At 37.4% G+C, this 10,850-nt stretch overlaps 1 protein-coding gene across 4 annotated transcripts; it reads left to right on the forward strand.

The window, feature by feature from the left end:
- The first annotated feature begins 757 nt into the window (after positions 1–757).
- On the forward strand, positions 758–9,074 carry LOC147631610 (pectin acetylesterase 8-like). 4 transcript variants are annotated; one of them, XM_086808138.1, is made up of 13 exons: positions 758–1,178; positions 1,211–1,414; positions 1,802–1,884; positions 2,010–2,136; positions 2,268–2,368; positions 2,619–2,705; positions 2,820–2,944; positions 3,420–3,480; positions 3,603–3,653; positions 3,772–3,849; positions 4,004–4,109; positions 4,392–4,534; positions 8,782–9,074. In XM_086808138.1, the coding sequence occupies exons 2-13, from the start codon at positions 1,213–1,215 to the stop codon at positions 8,884–8,886; spliced, it is 1,269 nt and encodes a 422-aa protein (XP_086664264.1). In that variant the 5' UTR covers positions 758–1,178; positions 1,211–1,212; the 3' UTR covers positions 8,887–9,074. The 4 variants fall into 4 exon arrangements, with proteins under 4 accessions (XP_086664264.1, XP_086664263.1, XP_086664266.1 ...); XM_086808137.1 differs by having other exon boundaries at positions 759–1,414; XM_086808140.1 differs by lacking the exon at positions 8,782–9,074 and having other exon boundaries at positions 762–1,414; positions 4,384–4,519.
- Positions 9,075–10,850: the final 1,776 nt, after the last annotated feature.

The raw sequence follows: 10,850 nt of genomic DNA on the forward strand, positions 1-10,850 counted from the left end.
CTGGCCAAAAACCCATTTTGCCATGCACGGATGAAACACATTGAGGTACACTACCACTTCATCAAGGAGAGAGTCTTGGCAGGTGACATCAACTTGGCCTACATCAGCACACAGGATCAGGTCATTTGACATCTTCATCCACGAAGCTCCGTAGATTTCAAGATATGCTTCGAGTTCACGAGGTGGAAGTGGCTGAATTTGCAGCTGAGAAATCTTGTCATTATCTTGAGAATTACCCAAGATCTTCTAGGAGCATCTCAACCTCTCCAAGGCGAAGCCTTAGAGCTAAAAATTCTTCCAGATGTGCTATTTTTGCTCACAATTTGTGCCACCCTAACAACTGGTTTTTTGAACCATTTGATGCGTTTGATTCATAATAGAAGGAACCGTTTTGAGGGAGCCTTCCCTACTACTTGGGAACTCCATAGCTTGAAGAGCTCGACAAATAATGCACGCATGGGCTATCTGCTGTAAAGGGTTGGTGGTATGTAGACCTCAAGTCCGTTTAGATATCGAGATTGGAACTTTTCTTTGGTATTCATGGACGACCTCGATCTCTTTAATAAGAGACAAGAGAGAGAGAGAGGGAGAGAGAGAGAGAGAGAGAGAGAGAGGAGGAAGAGGGGGCGTGCGTGTGTGTGTGTTTGTTCAGAGCAAAGGTTGGTTGCCTGGTCAAAATGGCAAGTAACGATGGAGACGCATCCTTGGAGAGTGATTGGAAATAAGGACAAAGCATATCTAGATCCCAACAGTTGTTTACAGCTAGCAGTGGAGGGGGAGGGGGGATTGGGATTTTGGACTGTTTTGATGAATAATTATTGGAGGAGGAGGAGGTATAACCATTAGCGCAGATGAATTCTGTAGAACCATTAGAGTGGTGTCGATACATGGCTTAGGTGGGACTCTCCCCATTCCAACACACCTTCCTCTCCCTTGACATCACAACAACAACAACAACAAAACACAAGCAGATAATTCATCGTTGTCTTGCATCGTCATGACCAAATCATTAATGGAGAGACAGACGCTAAATTACATGCTTGTCGAGCGATATTGGGTTTTATCAAATTCGAATAGACTAGCCAGCCTGTTCACACAGGAGTGATTTGGAGAGAAAATATACATATATTATAGCGCAAGTTGCAAGGCTCAGCTAGTCTTAGGGTCTCCATCTTTCAATTAGCTGATTTGCCTTTTTTGTTGATTTTCGATATGGAGTACTCCTTCTCCGTCTTGTTGCAGGTGTTGGTAACTACGTTCTTCTGTGACAGCAGCAGCTTGCTTGTGAGGTTATGCATAACCTCCGTGGTCTTTGCCGGCGGTGCATGCGCCGCTCGCGATCGCTCCTTGCTCCAAACTGTGGAACCTCCCCCCCTCATTTACCTTTCCCAATCAGCAACCCAACAGGGAGCAGGTGGGCGACCTCTCTAATCATTTTTTATTCTCCTCCAATCATCGTCACAATTAGCAAGCTTGTTAGCACTTAATTATCAATCGTGTTTTATGTTGAACGTGTACGATGATGCATGCATAATTAAAAGATCAGATCATTGTTATTAATATATCATTTATGTCCACATGAGTAGTTGACAAGCGATCAACTAATTATGTGGACATGATCGACGAGCTTGCTTTTTTATCCAAGCGCATGTCGAAATTGCATGCGATGGTTCTCAATTTGCATCACACTTCCTTAATCGCGCAACAAAAAGAAAGTATATAGTGATTAGAGTGCAGTCATCGGCTGTTCTTCTGCAATTCGCTCGGTGAGCTAAATTCAAAGATATCGGCTGTCGTGCAGTTTGCTTGGACGGTAGCTCGCCAGCTTACAGCCTCGATCCAGGCAGCGGCTCCGGCCAAAATAGCTGGATTGTGCATTTAGAGGTGAGGCTCATGATAAGCTAGCAGCTAATCAGTGTGATTAAATTAGTACGTCGACAACATCGATGATGCTAATTATAGCTGACCAGTTTGATTAGTGCTCAATCGGATTGGTTATTGTTAATCAGGGAGGAGGGTGGTGCGGCAGCACAGACGATTGCCTACAGCGAAGCACCACAAGCTTGGGATCCTCCAAGTACATGACTGCCTTTGGGTTCGGAGGATTCTTAAGCAATTCACCCTCCGCTAATCCTGGTTTAATCTCCAACTTAAACACCACGATTATTGTGTGATGATTGGCCTTGATTAGTGATGTAATTGCGGTATTGTTGCCCTAAAGATTGAGAGGAAAAAAATTAGAAGCAACCACTCTTTCTTGTTTGCAGATTTCTACAATTGGAATAGAGTGTACGTGAGGTACTGCGATGGAGGATCCTTCGCTGGAAATGCGGAGTCGGGCGTGCAGGTTACTGGGTCGGACGGCCAGGTCTGTTTCACACCTTGACTGCTGTTTTTTACTTCATCAGATATATTAAATCTATATCTTTAAAAAAGGGTCATTAGATGTGCCAACAAGGAAAACCTAGTAACACATAGCAAAACCTTTTTTGCAACAACAACATCCAATGTGTTCCCCTTCCTTGAGCGTGGGAACCCACCTTATGATTTCTCTGTGTGGGTGGTGGCCTCATTTTGAGAATCTTACTAAGCCCTCACCTTCCTCTCATTGTACATAGACAACCACCCTTTACTTCCGAGGACAACAAGTTTGGGAGGCCGTCATTAATGATCTCCTTGGAAAAGGCTTGGCAAGTGCAGAAAAGGTAAGAACCCTCCTCAAAACCTTTCCGCGGATCATCAAATTTTGGTGTTTAAAAGGCCAAAATGCCTTACATAGTTACAAATGGGTTGACTTGCTCATGCTATGGTGCATACAGGCAATCCTATCTGGAGACTCCGCGGGAAGCTTAGCAGCATTTTTTCATTGTAACAGGTTTCGAGATATATTATCAACACAAACCGATGTCAAATGCCTTTGTGATGGAGGTTTTTTCATGGACATGTATTGTGCAACCTTCACCCCTTTGCAACCTCATACAAGCATGTCCAACCATCTTTACAACATGCATGAGGCATTCATTAATCAAGGTTTCAAAGATTGGATGCCTTTATATTAAATATGAAGCCCTAAACAAGGACCTAGGATTAACTTACTAGTTTTTCATAGATCTATATTGTGAACCCTCCACCTTTGCACCTTACACGAGGTGTCCAATCCCATGTTTACACCTTGCAGAAGGCACACATTTATCAATGTTAAATTAAAGTTGTAGGCATTTTTAGATTAAGATGACTGAACATTGATTACCATTGAGATGAAGATCACTAAACGTTGATTAGGATTGAGATTAACCCACACATTTATCAAGGGTAAATTAAAGTTGTAGGCATTTATATGTTAAGATCACTAAGTTACGTTGATTAGGATTGACTTCGTAATTTTGAACCGAATTTCTTCACCCGTAAAATACATGCAGACCAAATATCGCGGGAGTTTATTCATTCAGGGAATTTTTTCAATACATTGTGACATTGCATGTGAGTAAAAAGTTTTTCAAGTTATTTCTAGCATATGTCGTGAGCTAGTAAAGATATATGGACAAACAAGGTGAGTCCTTTACGTGTTATTCATGAACTTTAGTTTTTTCTTTGCATTATAGCAAATCACCCTTTTACCTGGAGGATGTACTTCGAAAATGTCACTTGGCCAGGTACTACTAGGATAAATCACATTCTCTCATGAATATATGAATGTCTCATACAAGAATTGATTTTTTCCTTTTAAGAACATTATGTGACTAACATTTAAACTTGTGTGCTTTTGAGTAGTGCTTCTTTCCAGAATACAACCTAGGGTACATCAATGTTCCGCTCTTTATCGTGCAATCAGCTTATGATAGCTTTCAGGTAACGATTTGTGTATATTAATGTTCCACTCTTGCAATCATCTTATGATAGCTTTCAGGCAAAGATCATAAATGGTTAATGATTTATGAGTAATACTTGAGCTTGCATAGAAACAGCATGTTGCTCAATCTTGTTATTGCATCATTTTTTATAGGTAAAATATATCTTAGCTCCACCTTCATCATACTCAGATGGATCTTGGGATGCTTGTAGACAAGATTTATCATCATGTTCTACTTCACAGTTATCCATTATAAAAGGTAGCTTAAAACTTTTTTTAAATGTTTTGTATTGTACTTTTTAGTATCAATATTTTTACTATTATAAAAAATTATTAGAAAATAAAACGTTGCATGGGAATATCCACAACATGAAAAACATGCCATAGTCTTAGGTGAACCCCATAATAAAATATTGGCATGTTCTCAAATTTAGATTTAGTATATTTATTCCTGATTTCTAGAACTTAAGAGTCGACTTTTAAATACTCCTCTTGTTAATCAAAATCCTCACGTGATCTTTAAGGTTTCCAAGTGTTGCAGATCAATTGAGTGGGAAGCTATTGGGACCCCTTCATCCATTGGTAGGATCCCAAAGTTGGGGCATGCATGTGGTGTCATGTTACTATCATACAGAAGCCGAGGATGATAATATATGGAATGGCATAACACAAGTTAATGGCATGGTATGGTCCCCTTTACCTACTCATTATTTTCCTTCGTTTTTTATACAATTGAGATATGTTATTTTATTGATTCTACATATTAAGATAAGATTATTAAGTTGAATAAAATTCGTATTCTTTCTTACATGGCTTCTTGCTACTTTCAAGCCTCCCCCCCCCAAAAAAGAAATAAATAAACAAAAAAGAGAACACTTTATTTTGGATACAAATGCCACCTCATTTTCATTCATGTGGGGGCACAAAAAGCTTATAATAAGAAGACTTTAATTTGGGCCTTAACTTGCAATAAAATTTTAATTCATAAAAATAACCAACATTATGATATTAACAATAAAATGGCCCACAACTTAAAGAATCTTTCCATCGTGCGTCTTCTATAACATTATTCACCACCCCCATTTTGAAGCTGATAGTGTCTAACCCCATGTGAAAGTTTCTGAACATTAATTATATCAAGCAATCTTTGAAATGATTTGCATAAACATCCACCAATACATTTTTCATTTTTGGACCTCAAGCCCACTTTTACACCTAGCAAACTTACCATATTACACTTCATATAGATTATCACACATGCAAAACATCTATTTGTAGAAAATAGAAGCCTACAAAGTATCAACCTATAATAGATTTTATGCCACTTTAATCTTACTAGTTCTTAAAGTATTTTCTTCCTCTCTCGAATCTCCATCAACTTTTCTCTCTAATTTTCATTATTCCAAGAATATTGAGTTTTAATATTTATTACAAAAAACTTGTTTGGATTATGAATTAATTTGACCATAGTAATGACACCAATAGAGTCTTCGATCTACATTCAAAATGTTGAGAAAACAAACCTAGTATACCTTACGATTTAAAAGGAGACAATGGGATTACCTAGTTTTATCAAAAGGGGAGCTTATTCTCCCCTTTCACAAATAATTAACATATTTATTACCTGAGTGTGTGTGTGATTATAAATTGGTTTGAACATATTGTTAATGATACACATAAAATACTCAATTTGAAAATTTAAAAAGAAAAGCATGGTATGCATTGCACATAATGGGATTAAATAATAAGAGGATCTTGTTATTTCCAAATGAGTGTTTTTCACAAAGAATTATAATGTGTGTGTGTGTGTGTGTGTGTGTGTGTGTTGGGGGTGTGCACACGTGCCCATGTGTGTGTGTGTGTGTCCCTCTCCCCCCATAAAGACAAGATGCTCCTTCCTATCATTATAGGTCAGTATGAAAATGGTTCTAAAAAATAAGTCCCACTATAATGGAGAATTTACTTGGCAATAAAGATCGCTTCCTCTAGCTTGAGAGCATAATACTCAAACGAAGTTTGTCCTTGCACTTTATATCAATATATAAAATGTACACTACTAGCCCCAATAAAAGCATATATAGAATATATGTGTGTGGGCATGCATGTGTGTGTGTTTTTGTGTGCGTGTGCGTGTGCATGTGTGTTTGTGTGTGTGTGTGCGTGTGCGTGTGTGTGTGTGTGTGTGTGTGTGTGTGTGTGTGTGTGTGTGTAGATGTATATATGTAATATAAATATGTGTGTGTGCTTATCCTTTCATATTTCTCATTATTTCACTAGTCCTCTTCCTCATACTTTTTTCATGCCTCATCTTATTGCTATTTGACAGGAAAAAACATATGGGTGTAAAGAAAGTCATTTCTCAATCATCATAATCCATATTTTAAAAAAAATTCATAAATCGTCTGAGTCATGTTTTAAATAGTAAAAGCTCAAAATTTAACATGTAATGCAAGTATATTCTTATACTTGAATGCATCACCACCCCAAAGGGGGATCTAACACCTTTTTATATGGTCACTCATATATAACATTACTTGGTAAGATGCATGAAGTACACTCCTTCAATGGGGTGATAATTACACTTTGCATCCTTATCTCAACCATAGCAATAAAGTACTCCTTCAATGGGGTAATATCTGCACTTTCCATCCTTATCTCAATCGTAGCAATAAAACTACTAAGGCAAAATAGATGATCTACTGGCAACAAGGAAAGTTCAACGAAAGAAGGAAGACATGCTTTGTTCTACATAATATCACAAGAGCTTATGAGACCCTGTTTACACATTAATGGTGCAACAAACCATGCATAGTGGCATGTAAGAGATTTAAACAAAAATACAAACATAGTCTTAGTGGTCTTAAAAACCAACAATTGCATTTTTTTAAAATTACAAAATAAGGCCTTAAATAGATTACAAAATATTAAAGTACCCTTGTAGCTCAAGAGATCAATTTATTTACTTACACGCTAAGGCCTTAAATAGATTCCAAAATATTAAAGTAGCCTTGTAGCCTTGTAGTGCTCGAGAGATCAATTGATCTACTTGCAAACTATTTGAGTAAGAACACATGGAAGCTGTTGGAACCTTATAAAGCAATCCCTTGTTTGCTTACAATAAAACTAGTCAACTAATTTACAATTTTTGCATTAGCACCATTGTTTAACTCCCATTTGGTAATGCCATTTTCCCCCCCAATATATGTAGCTTACAAAACCTGCATAAAGCATACTAGTGAGTACATTTTCATTTAAGATAAATTTTCATTTAAGATGATTGGAAAAGATAAATTTTCATAACAAAAACTTCATGGAGACTTAAAATTATGCTTTAGGCTACAATCAAAAAGGAAATTTTACTTTGAGCATGTTCATTTGTGAGTGTTTTTATCTACACAAAGTATGTATGATGGCATTGCAGCTTAAGCTTCTAAAACTCATTTTTTTGTAATGTGTGTGTGTGTGTGGTGTGCATGCATGTGATGTGTATTTTTAATTTTGTGGGGTGGGTTGGGAGGGGGTGTGTAATCGCTTTATCAAAAAATGTAAGCAAGAATTGATATGTAGCACACTGGCTGAATGTTTATTTGTAAGCATGCAAAAGTGTCATATTTGAATATGTTGTCAACTTGGCAAAAATGTACATAGCATCATAAATATTTTTGACACTAGCTCTAACACTTTAAGTTGCACCAAGTTTTAGTGCTCAATTTGTTACGATGTAAAAGAAGGGAACATCGAGGCAAGACATGAGATAAGTATGTTATTGAATATATATAGAAATCACAAAGCCGAGATTTTTATCATAAACTGGTGGTTAGAAGGACATATAACTACCTTGCTACTTAGGCCTCACCTATATCTCAAACTTTGGTGCATGCTATGCATATTGTTGCTCTCAGTGAGTGACCTTTTTTCCATAGTTTTGCACATGGTAAAACTTTGAAGTGTCTTTACTTTGTGGAGAAACATTAGATTTGTTTCCTCCATTTCCCCCATATTCTCTCTCTCTCTCTCTCTCTCTCTCTCTCTCTCTCTCCACGCCCCCCCTCCCCTCCCCACATTTATAAGACCTTCGATTTTTCCTTGTCTCTCCCAATCTCTCTTTACATAGCCTCATTTCTTCCTTTCTTCTTCTTTCACCTTCTTATCTTAATGTAGAGAATAGACCCCCAAGCAAAAATAATAACACATACATTTAAGTTTAATAATTTACACTATAAGTACCAATGTAATGTCATACTTAAAAAAATGAAATGAAAAGGGTGGGTTTGCGTCGTCGAGGTCCATTATGATTATTATGCCTCAGCCATTCAGCATCAATGTTGTATGCGCTCTCTACGTCGTATCATTTTCGTTCCACAGTGCAGAACTGTAAAGGTTTGTTCCGTGGACAACTCTTGTCTACACTGACTCTACACCACTCCTTTTTTCCATGTAAGACTAAACAGTATAAAAATTAATTATAAGGACAACTCGTTTATACCAATCCTTTTTTGCTATGCCGAAAGGGTTACTTTGTAGGGATCAATGTACTTTTGTGGACTATTTACAATAGATAGTGGGAGATGGGCATTGGCTTTTTGGTAGTTTAGCCAACACTTTAAGAGAGTAGATAAGTTTTTGGGCCCTTGCCTGCCTGAGTGAGTGAGTGAGTGAGTGTGTGTGTGTGAAAGAGAGAGAGAGAGAGAGAGAGAGAGAGAGAGAGAGAGAGAGAACAATTGTTGAATAGGTCATGACATATATTGGAAGGTGATAGATCTTACCTTGATATTTTTGAGTAATTTTGCATGCATACTATTTTTTGAAGACAAATTTTTACTCTTTAGTTGTTGAGGTAATGTGAGTTGTTAAACAAAACATAAGTTTCTATCAATTACTTTTGATGGTTCATATGGGCTAATGTTTAAACTTTGTTTCTATTGACGTAGAATCTCGCTCAGGCATTCCATTCATGGTACTTTGGAGGTAACCTTGTTCAAGATATTGATTGTGCATACCCATGCAATCCAACGTGTATAAGCACATCATCTTGATTGTATGTATGTAGATATTTGTAACCTTATATCAGTGTAAATACTCTATAAAAAGAATTTACATTCTTTACCCACTTTCAATGCCAAAAATATAGCACGAAAATGAGTGTATGTAACACCATACCCATATGCAAGTGTTTTTAAAGGATGATCTAAGTTACTCTCTTCCTTTTGATTATCCTTGCAAACCTCTAATTTTCTACAAAGTAAAAAATATGTTTCAACAAGCAAGTCCACTTTGCAATGTAACCCATAGTATACTCGGTAAACTTTATTAAAGATGATATTCACGTGGTTGGAAAAAGTACCATAAATCATTTGCAGAGAAACCATGGCTATTACATCTAAGACTTGTGGTTGGATTACTATTTTGCTTATTTTAAAAAATGTACTTCTTTGGCATGTCATAACAAATATGAAATACACATGATAGCTTGTCCATCTCCACAAGGAGGATACCACCCAAGAGGTCCCCACTTGCAGTTCACTAAATAGATCAGGGAATTGTGTTCTAAGTGGAGAATCTTAAAGATCCAAAACATTAGTAAAAGTACAGCAAGAAGGCATCAGAAAAATAGCGCATTGATCCCCAAAACTTATGGACCCAATTCAAATTAAATACAATTCAAGGAGCCGAGTTTGACATACAATTATCTTTACTTTGACAAGATGGCCTCACAATTTTCCAAAAAACATTAAGCCTGCCTAAATGATGAAGAACTTCATCAACAAATACTATGGCAAAGCTTAGATTCCACCATTGTAAGTACATGATGCCAGTTCTTATAGATCTTAGTGCTTACATGAAGGTCCAAAAATGAAGGACTTCGTCAACAAATATGATGGCAAAGTCTTAGATCCCACCATTGTAACTACATGTAAGTTTTTCTAGATCTTAATGCTCACACTTGAGAAAATTCTCTACAAGCAATGGGATGATTATGAGAGCTTGATGTTTGACTTTAACATTGTCCATTCTTTTTGCTAGCAACTATAGTTCTATAAGCAAGTAAAATGCTTCCATGGTCATTGCCTAGTCACTTTAAACACCATGTTTTGGAGAGCCTATGCACTCTTGATACAAACAGGCCATTAGCTATCCCGCAAACATAATCAACCTAGCCAAAATAATAAAGCTAACTATATTCCATAATCAACATCATGTATGAACCTTCACCCTCCATGCTACTCCATGTCAACCTTGCATCTTCTCTGTATGTCAACCTCTATGACTCTTGCACTGGATTTTCACCCTCTACACTAGCTACACAAATGAGTCCAACCATGCTAGCATCATAAGAAAATCTAGCATAATAGGTCACAAGGATCTTGAATAATAGGTTGCAAGTATACCCATACTCTCCAAATGATAACACAAAAATCCCACCAAAAAAATAAAACCCTCCCAATAGTTACCCAAAAAAGCCTCCTAAATGGTAGCCTAAAAGACCCTCCTACCTAACTTCACCAGGTAGCCAGATAACACCTTTAGGTACGTGTTAAACCACATTGGCTACTAAAATTACTCCGAACATGGGGTGACACTTTCAAGCCATATTTTTGTACTACGCAATGCGTTTTATGATCTCCCTCTCTCTTCCTCTTGTTTACTCTCTCATTATCTCACTCACCATGGCATAGAAGTAGAGGTTGAGATTTTCATAGATCTCTCTCTCTCTCTCTTTGCTTCCCATCCATTTGCAAGCTCCTTTGTGGTGACAACAAAGGAGGCAAGGTTGAAGATCCTAGCTCTTTATAAGAGAGGGTTACTCTACCAAGAGTGGCTAGAGCTGCAATCCAATAAGACCTTTGCAGTCTCCTCTCCTTATCCCTACCTTGCAAGGCTTAAGTGTTCTTGAATCAATAAACATCTTTGGAACTGCCGCTGTCGAGGAAGTACCTTTTGTTAGGACTCCCTTGCTATACTTTTCATTTGGAGTATTACCATAGCTTGGAGTGCAAAT

This window comes from Cibotium barometz, chromosome 14 (assembly GCF_041138505.1).
Source record: "Cibotium barometz isolate CiBa-2024 chromosome 14, ASM4113850v1, whole genome shotgun sequence".
Taxonomy (NCBI): Eukaryota; Viridiplantae; Streptophyta; class Polypodiopsida; order Cyatheales; family Cibotiaceae; genus Cibotium; species Cibotium barometz.

Bases quoted from the DNA above. Each gene is read 5' to 3' on its own strand.
- LOC147631610 (XM_086808138.1), top strand. From the start codon at position 1,213: ATGGAGTACTCCTTCTCCGTCTTGTTGCAGGTGTTGGTAACTACGTTC. The intron at 2,706-2,819 runs GTAAGAACCCTC...TGGTGCATACAG, and splicing joins GCTTGGCAAGTGCAGAAAAG to GCAATCCTATCTGGAGACTC. The intron at 4,110-4,391 runs GTAGCTTAAAAC...CAAGTGTTGCAG, and splicing joins ACAGTTATCCATTATAAAAG to ATCAATTGAGTGGGAAGCTA.